The following is a 27,763-nucleotide window of genomic DNA, read 5'->3' on the forward strand; positions in this document are numbered from 1 at the left end:
GCCCAATTAGCTGCAAAGCACTTACTCTGAAAAATTCTTTTGTTGAACCGGAGTCCAGGGTCCCATATGCAATTTCAGTCTGCTTAGCTAAGTCTTCAGCACTCTCTATGGGAGAAACCATTCTCTCCACAGTCAGGAAAGCAGCGAGATTGGCAGTATAGGAAGAAATTATGATCAGGGTGAAGAACCACCAAACCCCTCCAACAATGCGCCCGGACAGTGATCTACAGAGTAAAACAAAACAAAACAAACAAAAAAAAAAAATCCAGACCCAAAGGGGCCAGGTCTCAGTTTAAGAAATACTTATCTTAAATTCTGGAAAGAGAAGTGGTTTCAGTAGAGCTGATGAATGAAGGAGGAAAGTAGACGATATGAGAGAAATAACATCAGACAAAAGTCACATGTTAATGACAACACCATGTCATGATAGCATAAGATGATAGTGCATACACAATGCTCTTTAGGACTGTACAGGTTTTGTTCTACTTTGTATCCTGAATGTCCCCTAAAGGCCCATGTGTTGAAGGTTTGGTTAGTAGCCTGTGGTTTTACTGGGAGGAGGTGGAACCTTTAAGAGGTGGGGCCTAGCTAGAGGAAGCTGGGTCATTGGGGATATGCCCCTGAAGGGAATATTGAGATCCCAGTACCCTCTTCTCTCTCTTGCTTCCTAGCCATCATGAGGTGAAAGGGTTTCCTCTGCCACATGCTTTTCCCTTGAAATACTGCCTCACCACAGGCTCAAAGCAACAGGGTTTAGTACCATGAACTGAAACCTCTGAAGTGGTGAGATAAATAAATCATTTCTCCTTTTGAGTTTTTTCCTCAGTTATTTTGTCACAGTAGAAAAGCTATTAACATAACTGACTAACTGGTTTTCTAAACAGGAATTTTTTTAATCACAAAAGATATTTTTATTATCTCCCTCTTACGTGTAATAATTTAATCAATTGAGTTCTCTGTGAGCTTTATTGAGCACACCTACAGAATACTGCATTATTTAAAGCAAGTGGTTGTTGGCCCTGGTTGCATGTTAAAAAACTCATGCTCAGGTATACCTCAGATCAATTAAGTTAGAACCTGGGAAGTGGGATACAGATGTGTATTTTTAAAAGCTCCCCAGGTGATTACGATGTGCAACCAAGGTAGAGAACTATTGATGTAAGGCAACATTATGGGAGGAAGAGTCAAAAGCCTTTCCACATGTGAAGAGAAATGGACAGCTACTAGTTAATTAGCATAATTCACTTTGAGCTTAATATATTTAATAAAGACATTACCATTTTGTGGAGTTGGTCACCCATGAGGCAAGGAGCTACATATTTATTGTAATTTTCACATAAATGTCTAGTGGAATTCAGGAGATCAAAACTCCTCCCTTTTATAAACTAAACTTTAGCCAGTGAAGGCAGGCCTCAAAATGAGGCCAGAAAATACCTGTGGTTTGTGAGGCACTAAAACACTTGTTACCTCCCGCCTCACCAAAATTCCCCTAAAATCATTTTTCCTGGCCTGCCTATGATTGGAATCATCCTCTGTTGGTCTTCGGAGGCCTTGATCAAAATATAACACTTCAACAGTACCTATCAGTAAGAAAGGGGACATTTTGTTCTTCAATATTCCTGTGCATTGGCATCAGCAGGGGCCTTTGTTAAAATGCAGATTCATAATATCTGAGTGCCCATGAATCTGTATTTCTGAAGCATCCTAGGTCTGCAAAGAGGTCTTCAGACTAAACAGAAACAAATGTTGTTAATCAGTGATTGTCAACTGCACCTGTACATCAGTATCATGTGGAGAGCTTGAGTCAAAACTAAACCAAACCAAACCAAACCAAAACAAACCAAAACAAACCAAAACAAAACAGAAAGACCCTTGCCTAGACTTCATCCCGGACCAATTAAATCAGGATTCTGGGTTATGGGCCTAAGCAGCAGAATTTTATAAAACTCTTAAGGTGCAGCCAGAATTGCCAGTTATGGTCCTACATTATGAGTGCTACTCGAGGAGAGGGACTGTGGGATGTTAGGTGGCCAGTGTGAGGGCAATGAATGCTCAATGATGGGTAATGGCTTCTATTTAAGAAACCACATCTCCTTGCTGTGTTGCTGATGGTTGGCTTGGTCCACAGAAATGAGAATCTGCTCTTTGGATTTTATAAAACATTGCCATATCACCCCAAGGATAGTTCTGCTGTGAGGCAGAACTCAATTCTTGTTAGGCTATGTTCTCTCATGCCAAGAAAAACTCATGAAAAAGAACCCACTCTGTCATAAAGTCAAAAATAGGTGGAGGAGCCTGGCACATATCCAGACTCTGTGGGAAGATGGAAGTTCTGAACTGAGAGCTGACAAATCAAGCTCCTCTCTGTTTGTACTTTCACTTTACTACTTGGAAACAAATTCAAATTCCTGTGTCCCAAGATAATCTGTTTTTTCAGGTTCTGGAAAATTCAGTTGTTTTAGATACTACACTCCAGTCAAATACTTTTGGCAGGTGTTTTGATAAATAGTAATCTACTTTTTTTTAAAATATCTACAATTCTTGTTGGTCCCTGGATGCCTAAAACAACCATTATTTATTTATTTTCCAAACATAGTAACTTTAGTTTTATTTTAGTTTTGCAGATGTGAAAATCTGCTTTGCAACAGATTTTCCTAATAGTTATACTCTTTCAGGATTTCATCTGGGAACATTTCTCTTTTAATCAAAAGAGGTAAAAACACCTGAATGAGTTAGAAAAGAATATGTCATACTTCCCAACACTAAAAGTATATAGTGTTTCAGTTAGGAATTTAGACCTTTCATAGTTTTTCTTCATTGTTGCCAGATACATTTAATTTATTCTGGACTTAGATGACTCTGGAAATAATTTTACTGTATAAAAGATTAATGCTTCAAGGTAGCATCCATAGTAATAGGGTAATAAAACATGATAACAATAGTTAGTGTTTATTGAGTACTTCCTATATGCCAGACTCTGTTCTAATTGTTTTATATGTATCAAATTTTAAAATGACCTATCCCTATGCTAAGTGCTATTTTCAATATAAGCAAACAGAGGCATTTTAGAGACAAACTGAGGCACACAGGGGAGAAGTAGAAAACAAAGCATCTATACTTACATACTAGGAAGAAATAGTCAGATTTTCATACTACAAAATACCCATATTTTGTATAACAAAATTCTGGATGGTGTGTAAATTATAGAAGATGCAATTTTCCTATAAAATGTGAGAAATACAGTTGTAGGAAAACTGAATATTGTTTGTTATCTATTGTTCGTTTGGAATGGAACCATGAATGTCTTCCTTACATTGAATGATGTTGTTTTGCTGAGACCAAGGGGAGAACTGACTTTGGAGTAATTCCGGAATCACAGTTTGGTACAAAAAGAGGTATACTCTGCTGCTGTGAATACTAATGGTAGTTTATGTATTCTCTACTTGAAATGTGGAGAAAATACATTAATTTATGGAAATTACATTGTGCCATTTTATTGAGGCTAATGGACTGTGGCTGTGTCTGTCTGATCTAAAATCAAGCCTGCACATCATAATCTGGTTATTTTGGCCACCTTAATACTGACTCAGATCATCATGTGGTTGATCTGAATGACTCAGCTGAGATCAGTTGTTGACATGACTGAAAATAAACCTAAATGCTAAATGGTCATTTTCACGGCCTCTTGTCTACCTGGCTATTGACTCTGGCAATTATGTGGTTAATATACAGGCAGTCCCTCCCTATCCTCAGGTTCCTCATCCACAGACTCAACCAGCTGAGGATCAAAAATACTTGAAAAAATTGTACGTGTCTGTATTGAACACGTACAGACTTTTTTCTTGTCATTATTCCTTAAGCAATAGAGTATAACAACTATTTACATACCATTTACATTATATTAGGTATTATATATAATGTAGTGATGATTTAAAATATATGGGAGGATGTGCATAAGTAATATGCAAATACTATGCCACTTTGTATAAGAGACTTGAGCATCCTTGGGTTTTGGTATCCATAGAGCATCATGGGACCACTCCCCTGGTACCAAGAGGTGATTGTACTTAGGGACTTGGAAAATTTGGGTGAGTACCCACATAGAGATGGTATAATAATTTTACAAACCTCAACAAAGAGCTTCTGTGAAATCATTGTGGAGTGTACAAGGTTGCATTCAACATTATCTCCTCAACACAGCAGTAACTTTGACAAAAGATTCGGCAGACATCGTACTACTTTCTTCTTTTGTTTGGTATGAATTTTTAAATGTTTTCACTAAGAAAACATGCAGGGGAACCCACAGAGAAGAAGCTCCACAAGCATTTTTACATTTCCCTTTTCTCATTAGTGAAACTATAGCCACTTAAACCCACATTCACATGGAGGCTATATAAAAAGTGACTGATGGGTCAACTCCATCACATTTTATAAAGGATCTATTAAAACAAGACAAGACTTTATAGTTGAGTTAAAAAGACCTGTCATTTTCCAGTACCTTTCCTTCCACTAATGTAGCTGCAAAATGTTTAACATTCATTTCAAATAGTTTTGTTGCACAAGATAGATTTCAAGGTTAGCATAATGAAATGACTGTAAAATGCTGTACATTTAGTGTTTATAAAATGCATCATAGGAGTGTATAATGCCTTTTGAAAAAATATGAGGAGATGTGAAGTTAATGAAAGTAAATTAGTGACAAAAATAGAATATCAGACATGGCAAAATATGCATATCAAGTAATATACAATGTTCTTGTTCTCTGTAATTGTCAAGAAACTAGAGTTTGAGTTAATAATAAAATGTGTTTTATGACATCTGACATGATAATAAAAGTGAGCTATATGTTCTAACCTTCTTCCTGTAAGTAAATTTTGTAATCTGTATTTTACTAGTTTTATGAGATGAAGAGCTGGAACTAAAAACTGCTCCTCCTTTGTACAAACTCTTTATCATTCTTTTTTCCCCTTCTTTTTCCAAGTAAGCATCATTTCCACATTCCATTCAATGCTGGGTCTGTGACACATTTGTAAAAAATGTACAGAATCAATCTTTGGCTCATAGTCTTCTCTGATAGGAATAAGTAACCATGTCCCAAAGACTGAAAGCTACAGCTTTCAGCCAGGAAAGTTGTGAAATAGTTCTCATAAAAATTCTGCTATTACATCACTAATTGATTGCCACATCACTACTGCTTTGAACTGAATTTGCAGTAGGATGCAGAGTGGTGATACATCAGCAGAGGAAAGGATATTGCTTAAAATGGAGCAAAAAAAAATCTTGTTGTCTTTGATCACATTCATTATGCCCTCATGTTATTTATTATTCTGCACATACTTCCCATTTTAAAGGAGGCTCTACCTGTGGAGGATGAATGTCTAATGTGAATAGATTCCCTGCCTACTTCTACAAAGTACTTGATGTCTTGGAAATTTAATAGGAGCTGAGCATGGTGGCATATGCCTGTAATCCCTTCAACTTTGGAGGCTGAGGCAGGAGGATTGCAATTTTAAGGTCAGTCTCTGCAGTTTAGCAAGACACTCCACAACTTAGTGAGATGCTGCTTGAAATATAAAAAGGACAAAGGATGTAGATCACTGGTAAAGTGCCCCTGGGTTCAACCCCAAGTACAACAAAGAAAGAAAGAAAGAAAATTTAATGGGAAGTAATACCTCTAAGAATCTGAACACAGTAATTAATCAGGTTCAAGTTAGTCTGTTCTTTCCATTTTTTTCTGTAATAAGTACCCCAAACATCACATCTTCAATATGGCTAGCCCTTAGATGTTTCTGAAGCTTCACAGAAAGTCAGCAGGGGGAGTATTTGTCTGGACTTTGACTCTGGACTGCTTAAGTGACCCTAAATTTTAACAAAGGAAATCAATTTCATATTTAAAAAGTTGCAACCACCTGTTAATATGTGTAATACATTGTGGATAATACAATCAAATTGTTTGCCAGGAATATAATCCTTAATGAAGGGTATTTGGGGCCAAGAAGGAATATTGCTGGTTATTTCTCATTAGAGTCCTGCAATTTGGTACTTACTGCTATTTCAGTTGTATTCCTAAGGAGTTTTAGGAACTCAATTACAAATGCAATGTTATGTGTTAGTATTTGTGGAACTAGAATGATTAGATGAAGCCAATTTAATAATAATGATAGCTAACATTTTTTGAGTGAGCCATTGTGCTTTCCATTTTACTAATGAGGAGCTAAAGTTTAGTAAGGTTTAGTAATTTGCTCCAGGTTACACAACTGCTAAGCAGATTGTAAATCTATTGAAGCTAACTTCACACCCACATCCTTAACCAGTATGCTCCTTCCATCTGGCTGCACTCACTGCCTATCTCTCCATCTCTCACTCAGGGAAGAGGGTTACATTGAATCTGCTCACATTTTCTTTTGACTGCCCTCAACAAATCAGTATGTATGTGGATATAACCTCAGCTTATTACATTGATTACTTTCTCTAAAGTTGACTCAGCCTCTAGCTTTATGTAGAACAAAATAATTTACTCTGAACCATTAGAGTAGTTCAAATATCAAACCTAATATTGATGCAGTCTCTTGAATCTCCTAGTTAACTGTCAATAACTTTATTTGATGGAAATGGAATGATGCCAGCATTTTTCCTCATGATGTCTTATTGCTGATTTTGCAGTCTTTTACTTCAAGTGAACACACGCTCAATGGCATTTTGAATGCTCCCTGCCTACTTTCATTAACACTAGGGCAAAGACAGAGTTTCTTCAGGGGTTGGAAGACTGGAAAATGGCTTTCATGCCTGAGCATGAGGGAAGGAATGGAACAAACAATGTACTTTCAGGTTCATAGTGTCAGGCAGTGTGCTGTCATGAAAAAAATTATACTACCAGTTTTTAGACCCTCCCTCCATGACTTTGGGTTCCATCATGTCACTTCTTGTTTTTTTTGAGGGGTGGGGTGGAAGGGTACTAGGGATTGAACCCAGGGGCACTCTGCCACTGTGTTACATCCCGGTACTTTTAATTAATTAATTAATTTTAAATTTTAAGACAGGGTTCTACTAATTTGCTGAGGCTGGCCTTGAATTTGCAAGGCCTCAGCCTCCTGAGTTACTGGGTTTACAGGAGTGAATCACTGTACTCGGCTCCATCATGTCTTTTCTCTGGGTACTCCTTGTCTATGATATGAGAAAAGCAGGGTGAAGTAGAGAGAGCAAAGGTTTTAGAGTTGGAGCTAGGCTTGAATTCTGGCTCTGCCATTAGCTGTATGATCAGGCAAATTATTTAATCTGTGTCACTTTCTTCAACTTAAAAATAAATACAATGTTCTCACCCAGTGGCAGTGTTTTGAGGACTTTGATCCATGTGATAATGCAGGTTAAGTGCCCATACACAGTAAGAGCTCAGTGAAGATGGTTGTTGTCCTGTCCCCAGAAAATGGCAGCAGTTGGACTAATTTCTCTCTGCCATATCCTCCTGCTCTAATACTTGTTAATTCTACTTTAAATGTGAATTGCTTCCATTTTGAGAAAAGTCAGAGTATACAATGCATGCTCACATTCTGGGCTTTCTGGAGAACTTGCATTCCAAATGTGGTCATTAAATGGAAAAAACGTATAATGCTGATGTTTGCAGTCAAGGCAACCACAAATCTCAGAGTGCAACTATGTTATTATCAAGAATTTTAAAATCTGTTAATAGAGAAGCACATTATAGTGGGCTTTGCTGTTATACAACTGAGCACAAATATGTAACCAGTAGAGCTCTCAAGACAAGGAGAAACATGTTTCTTACTGGTATATAATAAATATGCTAAGAAGTATAACATTTTAATAAGAAGCTTAAAGATATAATTTCTTTTGAAGGACACAAAAGACTATCAGAGGAGGGATCACCCATATGATAGAAAATATAGAGCTCATAAAGGTGATAATTTATCACTTGAAAGTATAATTAGGATAATATGTGTTACTTTAGACAATGTCATTCTGTAGACTGTGTGCCCTATTGCAGGGTTGAGTTGTGATCAGCATTAAAAAAAAATAGAAAATATCAGAGTATGTGACACACTGTAAGATTAATGTTTGATGTAACTTTTGTTATATACATAAATGTCTACTGGGTCATGATGGAAAATTTCTTATTGTGGGTTTAGGGTCAAAAATTTTGAAAGCCATTGCCTTATATGACAGTATGAACACTTTATTAAAACTCTGTACCTTGAAAACAATATTTGATGTATTTCAGTACCTCAGGAAAGCCATAGCTTCAATCCTGCTACAAATTTTTTTTAAAAAAACTGGTCCAAATTGTCATTTTCAGGTCATCATAGTTAAGTTAAGCAATGTGCATAAATACTTCCAAAAATGTTTTTTTAAGAAACCTATTTGAGTATGCAGAATAATATGTGGCATTCCAGGGAGGATATCAAAAAATTTAGTTTTGAAAATTCACTTACAGTAACCAATAAGATCTTCAGCCTTAATGACTCTAGCCTTGCCTCAACACAGATTACCAGCCATGTTAAAAATCTTTCAATTACAGAATCATTCGGAAACTATAGTCTCTCTCTTTCTTGTATTGGGGATTGAACCCACTGTCTCTCGAAGTGCACATTTCAAAAAAATTTTAAAAAGAGAATAGCAATCCAAATGAACTCCCAGATGATATTGCAAAATGATACACATTCTGCAGACAAAAGGAATAGGAAGTGAAACAATTGGAGAATTTGACCAAGCAGATTGAGGGTGGCAGAAAATGTGTGATGGGATGTATGAGTTGTGACCCACACTGGCTATTCTAAAAAGCTGCTTGAGATGGTCACCAGTAAGTTACACTGCTGAGCTTCATTTTTAATGTTTTGTGCTCTTGATTGGAAAATCTCAAACAGAAGTATGCCATAAAAACAGGGTAGGGACCTTCTAAGTCTATACTATCTAAACAAAATTCCCTATATTATAGTTGTTCCACATCCTTGACACCACTCAGTATTGTCTTTTTTTTATTTTTTATTTTAGCCATTCTAGAGGAGGTGTAAGGGATCTCATTGTGGTTTTAGTTTGCAATTCCCTAATGACCAATGATATTGAGCTGTTTTTCATGTACTTATTAGCCATTTATACATCTTCTTATGGGGACTGTCTACTCAAATCTTTTGTCCGTTTTAAAAACTGGGTTGTCTTCTTCTTATAGATTTACAGCAGATTGCTATATATATATTGTAGATATGACTCTTTCATCAGATATATGATTTGTTAATATTTTCTCCCTGTCTGTGATGTGATTCTTCCTTTTATTAATGGTATCTTTTGAAATGCAACAGTTTGGATTTTGATAAAGTTCAGTTTATTGAATTTTTAATCAACTGTGCTTTTTGGGCTCTATATGAAAACTCTGTCTAGTCCAAGGTCACACTGATTTTCTCCTGTTTTCTTTGAGAAGTTTTATAGTTTTAGCTAGGAAACTTGGGTGAGATACTACAATGTATTATTCTAGGCTGTCTGAGAGAAAAAAAAAAGAGGACAGTGAGGGCTGGGGTATGTAGCTCAGTGGTAGAGCACTTGCCTAGCATGTGTGAGGCACTGGGTTTGATCCTCAGCACCACATAAAAATAAATCAATAAAATAAAGGTATAATAAAACATTTTAACAAAAGAGGACAGTGAAAGGGAAAGGTGGAGAGGGTTTTAAAAAGAGCTCTATCTTGCAAACTTTGTCTAGATTCAATCTCTTGACAAATAAGAAAATGTTTTAGCTGAATTAATGAGGAAACCAAGTCCATTTGATCAAAATTCAGTATTCACTTTATCTGAATAATATTAGGGGGCTGGGGAAATAGCTCAGTTGGTAGAGTGCTTGCCTTGTAAGCACAAGGCCCTGGGTTCGATCCCCAGCACCAAAAAAAAAAAAAAAATAATAATATTAGTATTAGTTGTCAAGGTTACCTCTATCTGGAGTTCAAATGTTTGCTATAATGTGTATATAAATATGCAATACCATAGAAATGCATGAAAGACATTCAAAGCAACACCAATGACACATTTACTTCATGGATGCAAGCAAACAAAATGGCTTGATGCTATTTTGTCACTGGATGGAATGTTAGATGAAAGAAATCTGGAATTAAGATGAATGAATATCAGATGCACATGAATGGAGTCTGGTCATAAAATGCAAGTGGGCATTGGGTATTACATAGAAACAAACCTTGGAGAAATATCACATCCTTGCTGCATAAAGGCACCCAAGGAAAACCAAAGACTGTTAAATATTCCGAATTCATTAGGAGGGTCAGGAGGGCTTTGTGGGTCACGAGGTTCTTCATTGTTGTCTTCCAAGTGCCATTCATAAGGGCTAAATCTGCTGACTAGGAAAAGAACTACGCTGACTCCAATGTAAGCGAAGACGATGCACATCCAGATTTCATAAGCCAATGGGTCTAGAAATGAGAATACGCCTGGTTTTGATTTCTGAGGCTTCTTTATCATGATGGAGATGCCCAGGCTCATAAACGGCTTTGAAAAATCGATGACTTCTTCACGGACCAATGTTATTGTAAGTGGGGCAACAGCTATATCAGCTCTCTGAAAAACAAATATATATATAACATAACTTTTAGATAGTATTTCAATCAGTCATTTGCTACCTAATATAATTCTTTGGTGGAAATAAAAAATCTTAAATTGCTATGACTAATTGATTTATCAATTCTTACATTCATTAGAGAAGTAATAGCATTCAATGAGTTTTAATTTGATGGTAGATTAGGGAATGAGACCTGGTCTTTTGTCCTCACACATATTGGCTTAGGTAACTAACTCCATTTTTTTCCTAATTTAGTTTTGCTACATTGCAACTCAACTTGTACTCCCATATGACACATCCCTGTTTAACTCTTATTTTCTTATTTTAAATATTTTTATGGTCTTATGTGTTCTCTCCCTCACTTGACTGGAAACTTTAGTAGAGCAAGCAGAATAGACTGTATTTGCTTCCCTCTTGCCACGTGGTGCAACCCAGGGTCACAGTATTCAGTTTAATTCTTGAGTGTTTGCTATGTTGTATTATTATTGAATTTTTTGAGAATATGTCTATTAAAATATATTCTTTGAAGAGAATACTCAGTATTCTCTTTGTATCTATCATTGCAACAGATTCTAAGCTGAAAAACTGTAGATGCCTTAAAAAGTTGTTGATTATTGAATATGATGTATGAAAACATGAAAGAGCTCTTCATGGGCAATGATGGATAAAACAGTTATTAGAATACATATTAATTTATATAGTGAGCTATATTTTCTAATGATGAATATTAGTATTGCACTCACATGTATCAGATCAATAAAATAAATGTCAGCAGTGCACTGCATAATTAACTCAGGCAAAGGCAGGTCACGTTTTTATATTAATCCCAGGAAAATAGGCATTAGGAATTTCTGCACTTATTTCTTTTGTTTTCCACAACTGTTCCTTTACAACAGTAGTAGGTTTTGGTAAGGAACCGGGCCTTAGAATGCACACATGGAAAAAAAGGCTTGCAAGGAAGGAAAGGCTTAGAGATGGTATATCAGATATGAAGTAGAAACACCAATTTTGATCAATTTTTTCTATGACAAATATGGTTCTGTCTCAATATTCCTACTAGAGGGGAGAGATAGGGGAAAGAATGAGGAGATCTGAGATAGAGTATATTTTCAAAGAAATGAAGTTTTACTGCCATGAATTATATATGGTAATTCAAATCAGTTGAGCAATAGTCCTTAATTTGAGGGAAAATGCAGATGATAGATAGCTAACTCATGTTTGCATGATTACTCTGTGTGACACTGCTAAATACCTTATAGGTATCTTATTTACTTCTCACAAAAATCTTGAGGTTGATATAATTATCATTCCCATGTTAGAGATGGAGAAACTGAAGTACTCAGCAGCTGGGATTAGAAACTTGCAGTTATCAACTCAGCCAAACCCCCTTAGGTTCATTTCAATGCATATTTGAATGCCTATTTGTGTCAAGCACTGTTCTAGGTGCTGGGAATGAACCAGTGAACAAGGCCAACAAAATAGATTAAAAAAATACTTACCTTCATGGAGGACATCCTACGTCCTTTATGTCCTAGTAGGAGTTTCAGAAAGCATGTGTTTATCAAATCCAACAGCCTACTGACCATCTACCTTGGTGGCTTGCCACCATTTCAAACTCACCGTTTCTGAAATTAAAACCATCATCTATCATCTCAAGGTAGATTCTTGTCTAAGTTTGTGAATATCATCTATCATCTCAAAGTAGATTCTTCTCTAAGTTTGTGAATGATTCTTATTTTAAACTTTTCCCACTTCCTAATTCTTGTCAGTCTCACTGCCTCTGTGAATGATGTTGCTTCTTTCTTTATGTTGCCTCAGTGTTCCTCCTTTCCTTCTCAACATATTGCTGCATCTTTATCCATTCCTTCTGTGAATTTCTATCTCATGGAAACATTCTTGTTAAGATTTAATCCACTTATTCCATGCATCTCATATTCTTCTCTCCTTCTTAAAGCCTAGTTCCATCTATTATCTCTTTTACTTCTTCTTTTCCATTAATCTAGCTCAGTGGTTCTCAAAGTATGGTCCCTGAATTTTCACCTGGCAACTTGTTAGAAATACTAATGCTTGACCTACACCCCACATGTATAGAATCAGAATCTCTTGGGTGGGACTCAGTCTTCCAAGTTTTTATAATACAGTAATTTTAAAACCATTGATTTATCTCACTCAAAGTCATATACTCAGGTATTTCTGTTTACTAAGAAACAAAATAAACTCCTCCTATATTTTGATCCTGCTACCCTCATAACTACATTACATCTCTTCCTATCACTACCAATGTTCTTGTATAAATACACATTTACTGCCTTTGAATTTCAACATCATTTTCTTTTCATACCCATGAGATCTAACTTCTCACTCCTCCAATTTACTGAAATTATTTCTTGAGCTATGTACTTGGTTACCAAATTAAAAGACCTTCCCTTAGACATCAACTGCTCCTATAACATCTTTGACCTTTTTCACTATATGCCCTCTTTCCTTTCCACTCTGATACTAAAAACTACAGGTTTCCCTAACTTCATGAATCTTGCTTCCCTGGCTTTTCTTCCTAGTTCTGTTCTCTCAATCCAGGTGTACTTTGTACTCCCAGAGTCTGTTTATAGTGCCTGGTTTAGGAGAATATCAATGAAGGTTTTTTAAATAAGAAAGATCCTTTAAGGCTATGTCATTAACCAACCCCTCCAACCCTCAGTATTATCATCTATGGCTTCAACTCTCACTGCAGTTGACTCCTCAATCTTCAATTCTAAGACAGGAATTTGACAGTAAAGAAAGATATACTAAGTTTTAAAAGAAGTACCCATGGACCTTTGGAATGCCAGCAATGCCCATGAACTTTTGGAATGCAAAACAAGCAATTCTTGAGCCTCCCAGTCTAAGTCCTTGACTGCAGAAAGTAGTATGATGGGAGGGCAATGCATAAGCACTAGGAAAACTGGTATGAAATTATGTTAATTCTACACTGACTCCACCTCTGGTCCAGTTCCTAGCTACTGTCCCTCTATAAATATTAACACCACACATCAAGGGTTTACTTCTCATTCTCTAGATAACCTGCCTTCTCCCTTAAATGCGGCTCTGCTTTCCTAAATAAATCGGTCTGTGCCTTTAACTGATGTCCCCTTAAATTCATTTCTGTGACATTTGTAAAGAACCCCACTTATCCTGAGTTGAGGTCCCACTCTCTGGAAACTCCTTGGACCTCCTTTAGTGACAGTTCCACATTGCTGCATGGATGGAAGCCAAAGACAAATTTTACCTATTTTATCCATTTTGTCTGGGGCTACACCTGGTCATAGGAACAAAGGCTGCTGAGGAGAATAGAATTGGCCAGAAAGCTAGCAGGGATTTTTGGCAGGGAGAGTCTGAATCAGCTAGAAAGAGTCTTGTCATGCCAAGAGAATTCATAGATAAAGCCACCTCCTCTTCTTGCCAACTTGTCTGTACCTCCTGCTCAGAACATGCAAATACCCTCTAGTATCATTTCCTATTTGATCTCATTTGAATTTAATTACTTAATTTAACTAGTTTTTAAAAAAATCTTGTAAGTCTAAGAGAGTTCTAGGAGAATCTGCATTTTTTTGGAAGGAAGAATTAAGAGGGTATTTGTGTGACAAAATCACTTTGAATTTAAAGGAATTGAGCTTTTTTTTTAAAGCAGGAATGAAAAGGAGTTTGAGAATCTTGATCCCATTTAAAAGAAAAAAACTGAGTAACTGAAGCTCCCACCACCAGGCAAGCACTGCTAAATACTACAAAGAGGTGGTCAGACAGACAAAGTATAACTTTTTGTTGTCTGGTTTCCAGAAACACTCAGCAAAGAGCAGATTCCCAAAGGAGGCCATTCCTAGTCTGCAGTACTTTTGAAATCACATAAGACAACTGGAATAATCTGCTCCCCTCAGGCACTCGCCTTTTTTCCTCAGTCTGGCTTTTCTATTTTTTTGAATTCTTTCTAAGGAACTTTTTTCAAGGAAGGTGGAGCTTGTCTGTTTTTTTGGTGGGTGTTCCCTCAATGAAGAATAACATTAAATTTGTACTCAGTTCAACCTCATTGATGTGGACCTGGCTCCAAAATGAGAATTTCCCATACAGATCTTTAAAGACCCTCAAAAAAGACCTGTAGATGGAAAAAGACAAAAGCATATTGACAAGCATGTAGAAATCTTAACCAATAGAAGGGAAGGGAGCTACTGAGGTGTGAAGTGTCTCATTTGTGGTGTCCTGAACCATTCCAGTGGCCTTTTGTTCTCAAGCCCCTGCTTGTGCTGGTAGCAGCAGTAGGTGAGTCATTTTCAGAAACCTAGGTGGGTAAAGTAGGTGGCATAAGGGTACTCCAGTTAACAGACAAAAACCAGCAAACGGTAAGAGCCCAGGGTAAGAGTTTGCTGGTGTTTTTGCTTGCATCTTGACTACTTAATGGATTTTAATCAAGTGGCTTAAGAGTGGCTGTGTGGGCTCAGTAAACACACTAAATTAGGTTTGATTTTTCCACTTACCAGTGGCAAACCTAGAGCAACTGCATTATTGGAAAGGATTTAGCTTGAGGGGGTTTATAATCCTGTTCATAGGTGGGTTGTCAAAGTTGTAAATTTCACAAAACTTAAAAATCAGCAAACTCATGTATAGGGATGATACACTTAAGAATCTGACGGATTTTAGGCAGAGATGACACTTAGTTTAAAAGTAATTTAAAAATTCTTTGAGTTGGAAGGGTTGTTATGTCTTAAAGTATTTTCATTTGACTATCTGATATAAAATTTGTAACCTGTCTGGAGACTATGCATGAGTAGCAGCTTGTCAGTCACCATTTTAAAGAGCTTTCTGAATGCAAGGGAGAAGGCATAGAGAGGGTGTAGACAATGTATTGATATATAATACACAAAGTATTATATGTTATTCAAGAGCAAAAGCAGGCCTGACCTAACCCCTTATCCTTGTATCAACCATAAAACTTGAGTGACTTTGGCAGACATTTCCTTTGGAAAGTTTAAATGTGTTAGAAAAAGGGGTGGGGCAGAATCAAGCTAGACAATAGGAATATAATTGTGTGTTGGGACGCAGGACTTAAACTGCTTCATTGTACTCTATGGGATATTTATTGTCTGTGATTGTTGAGATCTGGAGAAAGGGATGAGGCCTATTTAAATCTGTTTAATGACAAACAGTGTCATGACAGGATCTCCTCATTTTTTTATCCAGAACAGATATCCCAGTCTGGATCTATTGATAAGGACTCCTTGTCCTTGGGAAGCTGAGAGAGTTAAAGACAAAGTGAAGATAAAGAAGGTTCCCTTGAGCTGGATGAAAGCCCTGCAAGACAAAATTTGGTAGGAAATATTTCCCTATACTCTCTGCTCTTAATGGCAGGCTTCCACATGTCATTAATATTCCTTTCCAAGTTAATATGCATCATTTGAAGGGGAGGGGCACTTTTATCAAATCATCAGCTCTTCTGCCAAAGTCCAGTGTCATCACCTGAAGAATAGAAGAGAATATATGGTATCTTACTGGACCCTTGCTTCTCTGCCTTTTAGCTGGAATGACAGATCGACTTTCTGCCTTTTTTAATGGCAAAAGAATGTATCTTAGGATGGTGACAACCTAAGAGATAATTTCTTGTAGGCAGAGAAATGTCAGTACAAATAGTATCTGTAGAATTGCCATTTGTTCTGGGAGTGTGAAGGAGTCTGGGGACACCCAGGGAATGTGACCTGAAATCAACCATTCTCTCAACCCTCTCTCCATCCTTAAGCTCACTGCTATCTTGTAAGTCAGATGAACCAATCAGGGCAGTCTAGTCTTTCCAAAAGCAACATCTCTCCACTTTATTCTTACTTAGTTCTAGGTGCTAAGAACACAGGGAACACTGCTCACTGGGAGGCGCCTTCTTCTTAATTAGACAGGGCCTCAATTTCTTTCTAGCACTTTACTGCCTCTCTTTTTGGTTATGTCAAATCTCCCCTCTAAGAATAGAAACCCCCAACTGTCTATTTCAAGTGATAAACAGAGATTTGTATTTATCATAGAGACCACAGATATGTAGGATGGTCATCTTGAATAGAAAGTTTCTTAATCCCACCCAGATTATAAGCCCCCCAAACCCAGGCAGAGATACTGGATCTGACTGATACCACATCAGTCTTCCCATAAACTGACAAGTTTAGTGAATGGAGTCAGTGTGACCCAGTGGACAGAACACTAGACCAGGAGTCATAAAACCTGAATTTCCAGGCCATGTTATTTTGTGACCTTGTCAAAATCCTCCCTGTCCTCCTTCAGACTTTAGTTTCCCGGTTTACCCAATATGCAAGCCTAATGTCTATTCCTGACTTTTCCCCATAGTCATGTGTAAAATGATTGAAAAGTTAGGCTAAAGGATGTTTAAGAGCCCTGCTAGCAACAAAGTGCTGTTTTTAACTGCCCTCTTAAAACACTTGCTATTTGGGAGCCATAAAAACTTGTGGTCTGTAAGCCATTTGAGCTGGGACAATTACCATGTGGCAGTGTTACAGACATCCAGCTCAAAATCAAAACTGCTAAAAGCAGGTGGACAGTTTCAAGTCCATAGTGTTCTGAAGGGTTTACATAATGGGGTACATTGTGTCCTACTGACGTTCATTTCAAAAATAGCCTTCTTAGAGATACAAGGTGCCCCAACATTGACTTTGATTTGAATTGCTTTAGAGAAAAAACAGCCCATTTAGGAATCATCTGAGAAGAGACTGATTGACTTCTTTATTCTTTAACAAATTCAATTCATTTTCACTCTTTCTTGAGACTTTAAGGCAGATACTAAAATCTCTTTTGCAAAGCTTTCTTCATTTTTCCTGCTCTGATCTGTTTTACATACTAAAAGCGTAAGAGGAAATACCCTAAGGATAAAGCAATGACTATGTGTGTAGTTTTTATGTTCACTGCAAGAAATAGTTCCCTATTCTCCATCCTTTTGCTCATTAAGCACTTGGTGAAATCATTAGGGGCTTTCTGTTCTTCTTCTTAAGTAACTTGCAAACCACAAGAGGTCAGGCCTGCCAGAAAGGAAAGCCTGCGTTTTCATGTTTCTCCCTTTCTATCATTGATAGAGAAGTTGAAAATTTCCCAATGCCAAAAGATTAAAACTTCTATGTGAATATGAAGACACATTTAGCTCATGAGATCATCCTCCCTAACAGAAAGCTCTTACTCCAAGCATGATATGAATATCTATTTTTCATAGCCACAGGTTTTAAAGGAAAGTAGAATTTGGCAGTTGACTCCAATGGGTTGATTTGCTGTTACTTCTCTGAATTCACCTTGTGTTATTAGCCCAGAAAGCATCAGAGACTTGTTCTATGGCAGAGGAAAGAGGAGGACATTTCTGTCTTTATTAGAAAGACCTGGAAGGAAAAAATGGGAAGTTTTCTCCAGAATTTTTACCTTATCAAAACTGAAGAGGTGACATGTGAATGACTAAACAAATAAGAGACTCTGGAGTTCTCAAGAACCCTCACTGACAAATAGATGAATTTGAAAAAGGAAGAAATATGTAGAGATTAAATGAGTGCGGCACAGAGGACATGCCTGAGGAGAAATCAAAACACAGTGAGAAAGCTGGTCTTTGTCTAGACAATGTCAGAAAATCTGCTTTGCTCTATATCGTTGTGTATAATGTCTTGCTCAATGCTAGAAGGGCTCTGATCTATTTACAGAGCATGACAGGTTTCTTTTGAGATACCAGTGAGCCCTGGCCATTTAGTTTTGATGAGCTGGTAGAACTCATGGAACTCAGATACCCTAGGGCCAGTGGAAACTGATACCCTAAATTTCTTACCTTGTGCTATGGCCAAAAAAGTCTCTCCAGAATGGCTAACATATCAAATACCGTTCTAATAAATTTCAAGTGTCTTTAAGGATGGGATGGGCCCAAAACAACACTTTCACTATTGTGGTATCATGTAATGGTTAAAGCACATGGCCTTCATAGCCAAATTTCAGGGTTCAAATCTTTATGTCACTGCTCTGGTCAGAATATTTGTGTCTCCTCTATTCACATGTTGAAATTCTAACCCCTAAGGAGATATTATTAGAAAATGGAAGCTATGAAATGATTAGGTCATGGGGCAGAGACCTCATGAATGAGATCATTACCCCTGTAAAAGAGGCTTAAGAGACCTTTCACTCTTTTCACCATGTAATAGAGCAAGAAGGTGCCATCTATGAGCCAGAAAGTAGATTCTTACCAGATAAGAAATCGGCCTTGATCTTAAGCTTCCCAGCCTCTAGAACTGTAAGAAATAAGTTTCTGATGTTTTAAGGCATTTCTCTAAGCTATTTTGTTACAGCAGCCTGAACAACTAAAACAGGTTGTTTTTTTTTTTTTTTTTTTTTTTTTGGTACCAGGGATTAAACTCAGGGTCACTTGACCACTGAGCCACATCCCCAGCCCTATTTTGTACTTTATTTAGAGACAGGGTCTCACTGAGTTACTTAGCACCTTACTTTTGTTGAGGCTGGCTTTGAACTCACAATCCTCCTGCCTAGGTCTCCCCAGCAACTGTGATTACAGGCATGCAACCCTGCACCCACTTGGGTTGTTTGGTTTTGTGCATGTGACTTCACTCTCAGCCTCAATTCTCTCACATGTAGAAGGAGGTTAATAAAGGCACCTTCCTCAGAGGTGTATTATGAGGATTAACTTACATAGTGCCTGTAAAGTTCTTACCATAGATTGTGTAGAGGGAAATGGGGGAAGGGGAGGGGGTGATGAAAGGAAAGATAGTGGAATGAGATAAACATCATTACTGTATTTACATGTATGTTACATGTATGGTGTGAATCTACATTGTGTACAACCATAGAAATGAAAAGTTGTACCCCATTTATATACATTTGTATACGATGAATCAAAATGCAGTCTGTAAAAATAAAAATAAATAAAAAAGTTCTTGCCATAGTATCTGGTAACCAATAAATATGCAATAAGTGCTAGATGATGATAATAATAATATCATATGATTATTTCCCACCATGAACTCAATTTAATGAATATTTGCTAGGCATTACTGTTTGCCAGCTATTGATTCATTAAAGCAAAAAGTGATTCTTTATTATGTTAGCAGATAATGCACTAAGTGCAGGGGTGAATTGCAAACAAGAAAAGACCTATTGGACCCTGAGTGCTGGGAAGAAGAGGGATAAGAAAGAGAAGATCTTATTACTAGATTGTGAAGGGAGAGGTTAGAGCTGTATCAAGATGGCTCAGAGCTTCTCAGGGTCCCCAGAAATCATGTCAGGTGATTTGCCCCTTGTTCAGCTCTCTCTAGAATTAGAAAATCTTCTCATTTTCACTGCAGAAATCACTTGGATTTCATCTATAACTCAGTCTTGTCCCAGTTTTCAGGACCAATCTTGACCTAAGACAAGACATGATTGGCTCCAGCCCCATAGATGGAGACTGAGGATCAAGTTGCCTTGCTGCTTGTATGGCTGGAGGATGGTGCTCCAGTTTTGATACCTGGGGCCCAGTCTCATTTTAAATCTTAGATCCCTTTCTGTGCCCTTATTTTTAGAAATGAGCTTCTGCCTTTGTACTTCTTCCCAAAGGGCTGTTCCAAAAACTTAGTGACCCCAGTACTCTTTTATGATTGGAGAGCTATACCCTATTCTTGTTGGTTCCCATCTCAAGTACTAAAGTTCTTTTCCAATAGTAAAGGACTTAGCATTGCCAGCTAAGCATAAGCACTTAGCATTATCAGTTAGGACTATATTCCTTTGTCTTCTCCTTACATGTTGTCTATACAGGGATCAATCATTGCCTCTGCCTGCACTTGGATTAGTTCCCTAGTGACTTGTTTACCTAATGCATGTAGTTCTTGCACCCAGTTCTTCTTATCTCCATATGCCTCATTGGGCTGCCAAAGATTCCAATCAGAGGCCAAAACCATTTAAAACTAAGTCACTAGGGAGACAAGAATGGAGGAAGGAAGGACTGTATAGAGGGAAAAGAGGAGTGGGAGGGGTGGGGGGAAGAAAAAAAATAATGAATGAATCAAAAGCTATTACCCTAGGTAAATGTATGATTACACAAATGGTATGCCTCTACTTCATGTACAAACAGAGAAATAAGATGTATCCCATTTGTTTACAATAAAAATGAATTAAAAATAAAATAAAAAAACTGTTACTGAAGAGCTCTGAAAATACCACTGTACTCCTCTAAAAAGCTTTAATTATTAGTATTCTTTTGCACTTGGTAGAGGCATTCTGTTCATTCATTCAAGTATTTATTTAAATTCTATGTTCTAGGCTCTGGGATAGTGAAATGAATGAGATATATCTGAGATCCTTAAGAAGTTCATAGTATAATAGGACAGGTGAACTTGTAAGTTGATCATTTCAGTACAAGTTCAGAAGTACTGTATGAGTACAAAAAGTACTATAAGGGGGTTGTGACTCAGTGGCAGAGTGCTTGCCTAGCACAAGTGAGGCACTGGGTTTGATTCTCAGCACCACATATTAAAAAATAAATGAATAAAATAAAGGTCTATCAACATCTGTAAAAAATTTAAAAAATACTATAAGGAAACAAAAATTAGGGTCACCTAACCCAAACTGCAGGTGGATAGGTCAGATTAGGGAAGACTTCCTGAAAAAGGTATTATCTCTGAGTTCTGGAGGATGAGGAGGTGGTGGAAGCTGATTGAGGTGGGGCAAAAGTATTTCCAGATGTACCCCAAGTGAGAGCTCAAGTGCATGCAGAGAATAGCACATGCTTTGCTACAGCTGGAACATGTGAAGGGGAAAGTGTACAAGATGAAGCTAGAGAGGTAGGTGGGTGGGTGCTAGAATATGAAGTGCCTTATTTGCATGCTAAAGAATTTGAATTTTATCCTGATTTTTAAAGTGGGAAATTACAATAATGTAGAGATCTGATTTATAAAAACAGAAGCAAGGATAACCGCTAAATGACTGGCAAGCAGTAAAAATCTTAGCTAACGTGATGCTGATGGGGTTGAAGAGTGTATTTAGATTTGAGAGATTTAAGAGCAGAATTCATCTGGGTGCAATGGTCCATGCCTATAATCCCAGCTACTTGTGAGTCTGAGGCAGGAAGATTTCAAGTTCAAAGCCCACCTCAGCAACTTAGCAAGGGCCTGAGCTAAACTTAGTGAGACCCTGTCTCAAAATAAAAATAAAAGGGTTAGGGATGGTGCCCTGGTTCAATCCCCAGTATAAAAAAGAAAAAGAAAACAGAATTCATATATAGTTACTGACCAGATATGAAGGGAATGATGAGGAAAGCTGGTGCAGTTGCTTAAGCAAAGTTGCTTAGGCAACTATGTGGGTGGGTGATTCTGTTGCCTAACACAGGGAACACAGAAGGAATGGACTTTTAATAGAGGGCAGGCTGTGCTTAATGTTGCCAAATAAAATTCCCCAACTCTACTTTCCTTTTAGAAGAATAATCTTGTTACCCAAAGGACACTCTTGATGAACCACCTTTACAGACTTCAACTGTGTTTTTTGTGGTCCTGGGGATTAGACCCAGGGTCTCATACATGCTAGGCAAGTACTCTTACCACAGAGCTACATTCACAGCCAGACTTCAACTGTAGAAGAAAACATTTTTCTTACAGATTGTATGAAAGCTAAACAGTTGCATAAATTTTGCAAATTGGAAATTAAATCTATCTTCTTTGTTGATTAGAAAGTATAAAGTTTAATGCAAACAGAGTTGAAATATACTTACCCCATAGACAAGTTCTCCAACCATGCCGTTCCATATTTTAGTTTCTGGATCCCTTGCGCCATATTTTCCGTCACCAACGATGGACAATTTGTATTTGATCCTTACATGTTTGGCTATTTCATAGGCTAAATCTACACAATAGCCTTCATATCGTTCATTTCCTTCCAGTTGCTCATGATTTTTCTTATACATTACATATGGTGATTCCTTTGGGCCCAAAAAGAAGATCAAATGATTACCCCTATACATTTTTCTAAGATATGGTAAATGTAGTAATTATTTTTTTTCCTTCTGCGGCTTTTGAGGTTTGGTGTGTGAAAGGGCTTTTTTTACTTTTTTTTTTCCACTTAATAAGCAGAAGAGCCTCAATTGACTATTCATGGAGTCACCTATTCCTTGGAGTCCTTAACTAATGATTTAAGGCAGTAGAGAAAGATATAAGTTCTTTTTGAGAGTTTGAAAGAAGGACTAGTTTTCACCTGTACTATCTTTGATTTAGGCAAATTGAGCAGAGGTATCTTCCTTAGTTACATGAAAGTGAACTGCCTTTGATTTCCCAGGATTTTCCAGGTAGGAACTATAGACATATGGGGCATGTCATAGTAAAATACTGTGATCTTTGGAAGATCAGGATCTGTGGCTTATTCATTTTTCTGTCCACAGGGCCTAGTATAGTACCTAGGACATGGTGAATGTTTGATATATATATTGAAATGAAAGGTCAACTTCAGTCAAGTTTATGTTCAGTGAATCTGATTTTCATACCTAATACCATACTTGTTTTTAACCCAGGTTTGTGCTTCACTCAATGAAAATGAGCCAGCCTTTAGGAAAAACTTTTTAAAATTAAGCAAGTATACTATCTCACATTTTTTATTAGTGTATTATAGTTATACATAATTTTGGGACTCACTTTGATGTAATCATACAAGTATGGAATATAATTTGCTCCACTTTAGTACCTAGTACTTCCTTTTCCCCTTCTGTCCTCACTCTTCATTCCCTTTCCTCTACTGGTCTTCCTTCTATTTATTTAGAGTTTTTAAAATTAGTGCTTTATAGATATACACAAATGTGAAATTCACTGTGGTATATTCACATATGTACATAGCATAGTTTGGCCAATTTCATTCCACTGTTCCTCCCTTTTCTCATCCCTTCTTCCTCCCCCTCAATCATCTACTCTAGTGATCTCTCTTCTAGTGTCTCACATTTTAATAATGTTTTGAATGTTGTGGAAAACTTTTATGTGGTGAATTGTGCTTTGAAATGGTCTTATTACATAAGTTGGCAATTGTTATTATACCTATTTTATAAAATTAAAAAAACTACAAGAAACTGAGGCTCAGAGAAGTTGTGACTTACATGATTACACAGGTTAGTAGTAGTTCTAATATTAGAACCCCAATCAACTCCTCCACACAATACTGCCTCCCCCATAATGAAGAATTAGATTTCAAGTCCAGATGAAGTATCAGTCCTATGGGGGCATTACAGGGGAAAGGAGTCGAATAATATCTGAAATTGTTCTGAATTCCTAGTCTTTCTTTTTAAAAATTACAGTCTGGTCATCATCATGACAAGATACTGTGAGGGGTTCCTGATCTTCCGTGTTGGGAGTTTTTAGTACTTGAACTTTACATTTTTTTCCTTTGGCTAAATCATAATTTTCAGGAAACAGATGTCTTGATGTACAGAAAGCCCACCTATTCTTTGTCCACACTTACCAGAATGGTAGTCACTACTATGGTCCGGTTCTCTGATGATGCACTGTCATTGCTGATTTGCTGATCTGAGAAGGGCACAAATCTTTCATATTCATTCCAGTAGCCAGCCTAGAACACAGTAGACATTTGATCTGGATGCCTATTTTTCACTCAAAAAGTACTGCATGAAGTCCATGTGCTATTATACAATGAAACTTTTTTTTTAGTAGCTTGACTTTTATAAAGATTGATGTTCTGTTTTCCTCTGTCTTGCCACTCTTATAAGGACTCCAACACTGACACACAGATGTACTGTTACTTTATCCTGGGAGTTTGTACTTCCACCTCACTCTGATATTATATAAAATAACTTGTCCCATTGTAGGATAATTGACCTTACCCCCTCCTTTTAACTCCTGTAGCAGAAAAATACTTTGTTTCAAATTATAGGAAAGCTGGAAGGTAGGGATGGGGAACTAGTAAATATTCAGTAGACATGATGCTAGATATTTCATATTCTGAGGTTTTATCAGATATCTACTGAATTCCCACTTCCTGCCTAATTCAACTATTAGTAAGAGAGAAGCAAATTGGTCATGTAAAGTTCAGCTATAAAGAAAGTACTTTTCCAGAGTCCTTTTGCTAGGTGAATTGGCAAAAGAGGAGGAGACCCATTTTTCTATTATTATTATTTTTTCCTGAAACCATATATACTTTGGAAGCTTCTGTTTAAATAAAAACATGGTATGAAATTTGTGATTCTGTCCCTTTATTGTAGGAAGCTGTTAATAACTTGTGAGTCTACCTCTTTTGTAGGACCAGTCTCAGAGAGAAATCCTCCCTTTAAAATGAATAAAGGTATCATTCTGAATATAAAACAACATGTGCATTTTATCTCTTCTCATAGAATAGAAGGTCAAAAATGATGTGTGGGAATTTGTTTTGTGTCTATTTCCTAACACCTATTTCCATGCATCTGAGTATTGTCACCTTCCAACAGGTTTTTTCTCTGCATGTCTGTTTTGGTTACTTACTTTTCGAGAGCCAGTGACTTTCATTTCATACACATCAATGGTATAATTTGTCCTACGTCCGTAAGTGTCAAATTGGATGTTTCCGGTCATTCCTTGTACTTGTACCTGGTAAAAAAGAAAAAAAAGTAAAAATTTAAAATATCATTGCCTTATTGCCTTCTAGGTCTCCCAGATGAGATCCACTGAAAAATCTTGAAAGCTTAGAGAATTTCTATCTTGAGTCATTGTGCTCTGTCCACCAGATCAAATCTATACAGGTCTTCAATTCTTCTGTAGTATTTTCCAGTATGGCTTTTAGTTACAAAGCTTGGAGAGGGTGTGAGACACAGTTACCTATACAACCCAGCAAGTGAGAGCTCTACCACGACTTTTTCAAAGACTTGACATTTCCATTAGTCCCTTCCTCTTAATAATACTCCTCAGGCTACTCCCTGAACTAGGTTAATGCATTCTTCTAAATCACGAGTTCCTTGGGGCTGATGGCTGTATCTTACCTTAGTATTCCTAATATCTGAACATAGTTTTGTTTCAGTAACATGGACTCAGAAGCCCTTGGATTCACCTAGCACCACTACTTACTAACTGGGTGATGGGCACATTTCTTAATGCTTTCTTTTAAACCTCAGTGTCCCAATCTATAAAATGGGAAATCTAAGTAATATCCATCCCTCAGAGTTGTTGGGAGACTTAAATGAGTTATACATAGTAATGCTTAGAAAAGTGTCTGGCACAAAGTGAGTATTGCTATACATGCTAGCTATATTAATTATTATTAATCAAAATTAATTTAGTTGTTTTTTGAGAGGGTTATATCAGCTACCAGCTACTATGGTGTCTGAAACAAGCTTTCATGGGCTGGGGAGATAGCTCATTTGGTAGAGCGCTTGCCTTGCAAGCACAAAGCCCTTGATTCAATCCCCAGCACTGCAAAAAAAAAAAAAAAAAAAAAAAAAAAGAAAAAAGAAACAAGCTTTCCCTCTTATTTAACCTATGCCCCGAAACAGAGGTAATCAGAGGTAATTGAGGCTAAGCCATGAAGAGATAATTCAAAGACTGATGAAAATTGTTGAGTCTAGGGGGTCAAGAATATGATGCACTAGAAAGTCAGAGGTACTAGAAGTCTGAACGCCTGCCTGGGATCCAAATGCACATTTCATGTAAGCTACGATACTTCCTTTGCCTGATCCCAGTATTTTGAACTAATAAGAGGACACCCCTACTGAGTGAGGAGAGTTCCTTACTTGTTTTACAGTACAGGGACACTGTATGAAAGACCCTCTGTAGATATAAGTCATTACTGTTAACCATTTGCATTTCTCATCTCATGAGTAATGGTCAAAATTTTGCTTCAAAGAAAAAGAATCTCTTGTGCTATGGGAGTCCTGTTAAGGAAGTCTGGTCCTAGACCAACAAGGTGAAGATTTGGACCTACTTTTTCTTCTATAATCTGCAGGGTCTCTGAAGAAATAAAAGCTAGAATCAACCACTGGGATAGATTCAAACTAAAAAGCTTTCTCTCAGCAAAGGAAACTATCAGCAATGCGAAGAAAGAGCCTACAGAGTGGGAGAATATCTTTGCCAATCATACTTCAGATAGAGCACTAATCTCCAAAATCTATAAAGAACTCAAAAAACTCTACTCCAAGAATTCAAATAATCCAGTCAACAAATGGGCTAAGGAAATGAATAGACACCTCACAGAAGAAGATCTACAAGCAATCAACAAACATATGGAAAAATGTTCAACATCTCTAGTAATAAGAGAAATGCAAATCAAAACCACCCTAAGATTCCATCTCACCCCAATTAGAATGGCGATTATCAAGAATACGAGCAACAACAGGTGTTCGCGAGGATGTGGGGAGAAAGGTACACTCATACACTGCTGGTGGGGCTGCAAATTAGTGCAGCCACTATGGAAAGCAGTGTGGAGATTCCTTAGAAAACTTGGAATGGACCCTCCATTTGACCCAGCTATCCCACTCCTTGGCCTATACCCAAAGGACTTAAAATCTGCATACTACAGAGATACAGCCACATCAATGTTCATAGCTGCTCAGTTCACCATAGCCAGACTGTGGAACCAACCTAGATGCCCTTCAATTGATGAGTGGATAAAGAAACTATGGTATATATATACAATGGAATATTACTCAGCCATAAAGAATGATAAAATTATGGCATTTGCAGGCAAATGGATGAAATTGGAGAATATCATGCTAAGTGAGATAAGCCAATCTCAAAAAGCCAAAGGACGAATGATATCACTAATAAGTGGAGGATGACACATAATGGGGGGGAGGGAAGGGTTAGTGTTAGGGTTAGATTTAGGGTTAGGGAGGGGGGCAAGTATGGAGGAAGGAACTACTGTATAGAGGGTAAAGAGGGGTGGGAGGGGTGGGGGGAAGGGAAGAAATAACGGAGTGAATCAAACAACATTACCCTATGTAAATTATGATTACACAAATGGTATGCCTTTATGCCATGTACAAACAGAGAAACAACATGTATCCCATTTGTTTACAATAAAAAAAAAAAAAAGAAAAAGAATCTCATTTTCTCAGGATAAAAGGATGGAGTACTTTCCCCCTCATTTATAGAAAATGAGAAACTGCAAAGAAGGTGATAATGGGTTTGTGCTACGGAAAGGAAAATTGATTTTAAATATTAGGGAACCTGTTTTTTAAGGGAAGGGAGCTGGCTTACTAGCATTGGGA

General features: G+C 37.3%; 1 protein-coding gene and 1 long non-coding RNA gene across 8 annotated transcripts in view; one reads left to right on the forward strand and one right to left on the reverse strand.

Annotated features, from left to right (window-relative positions):
- The window catches only part of LOC306650958, a 162,996-nt gene that overhangs the window by 59,681 nt on the left and 75,552 nt on the right, over positions 1–27,763 (forward strand). Inside the window, exon 2 of the long non-coding RNA XR_013761069.1 lies at positions 15,778–15,905. This is a non-coding gene — a long non-coding RNA (uncharacterized lncRNA). The remainder of the gene's footprint in view (positions 1–15,777; positions 15,906–27,763) is intronic.
- The window catches only part of GRIA3 (glutamate ionotropic receptor AMPA type subunit 3), a 271,799-nt gene that overhangs the window by 57,885 nt on the left and 186,151 nt on the right, over positions 1–27,763 (reverse strand). For all 7 annotated transcript variants that reach the window (XR_013761060.1, XM_079123363.1, XM_079123362.1 and 4 more), the window contains 5 exons: positions 25,047–25,151; positions 24,034–24,141; positions 22,307–22,513; positions 10,192–10,568; positions 26–224 (listed from right to left, as the gene is read on the reverse strand). Coding sequence is in view for 6 of the 7 variants with exons in the window: in XM_079123363.1 (XP_078979489.1) it covers positions 26–224; positions 10,192–10,568; positions 22,307–22,513; positions 24,034–24,141; positions 25,047–25,151 (996 nt within the window). In the remaining variant the exon portion in view is untranslated. The remainder of the gene's footprint in view (positions 1–25; positions 225–10,191; positions 10,569–22,306; positions 22,514–24,033; positions 24,142–25,046; positions 25,152–27,763) is intronic.

The sequence above is a fragment of the Sciurus vulgaris genome (assembly GCF_902686455.1).
Source record: "Sciurus vulgaris genome assembly, chromosome: X".
Classification (NCBI taxonomy): Eukaryota; Metazoa; Chordata; class Mammalia; order Rodentia; family Sciuridae; genus Sciurus; species Sciurus vulgaris.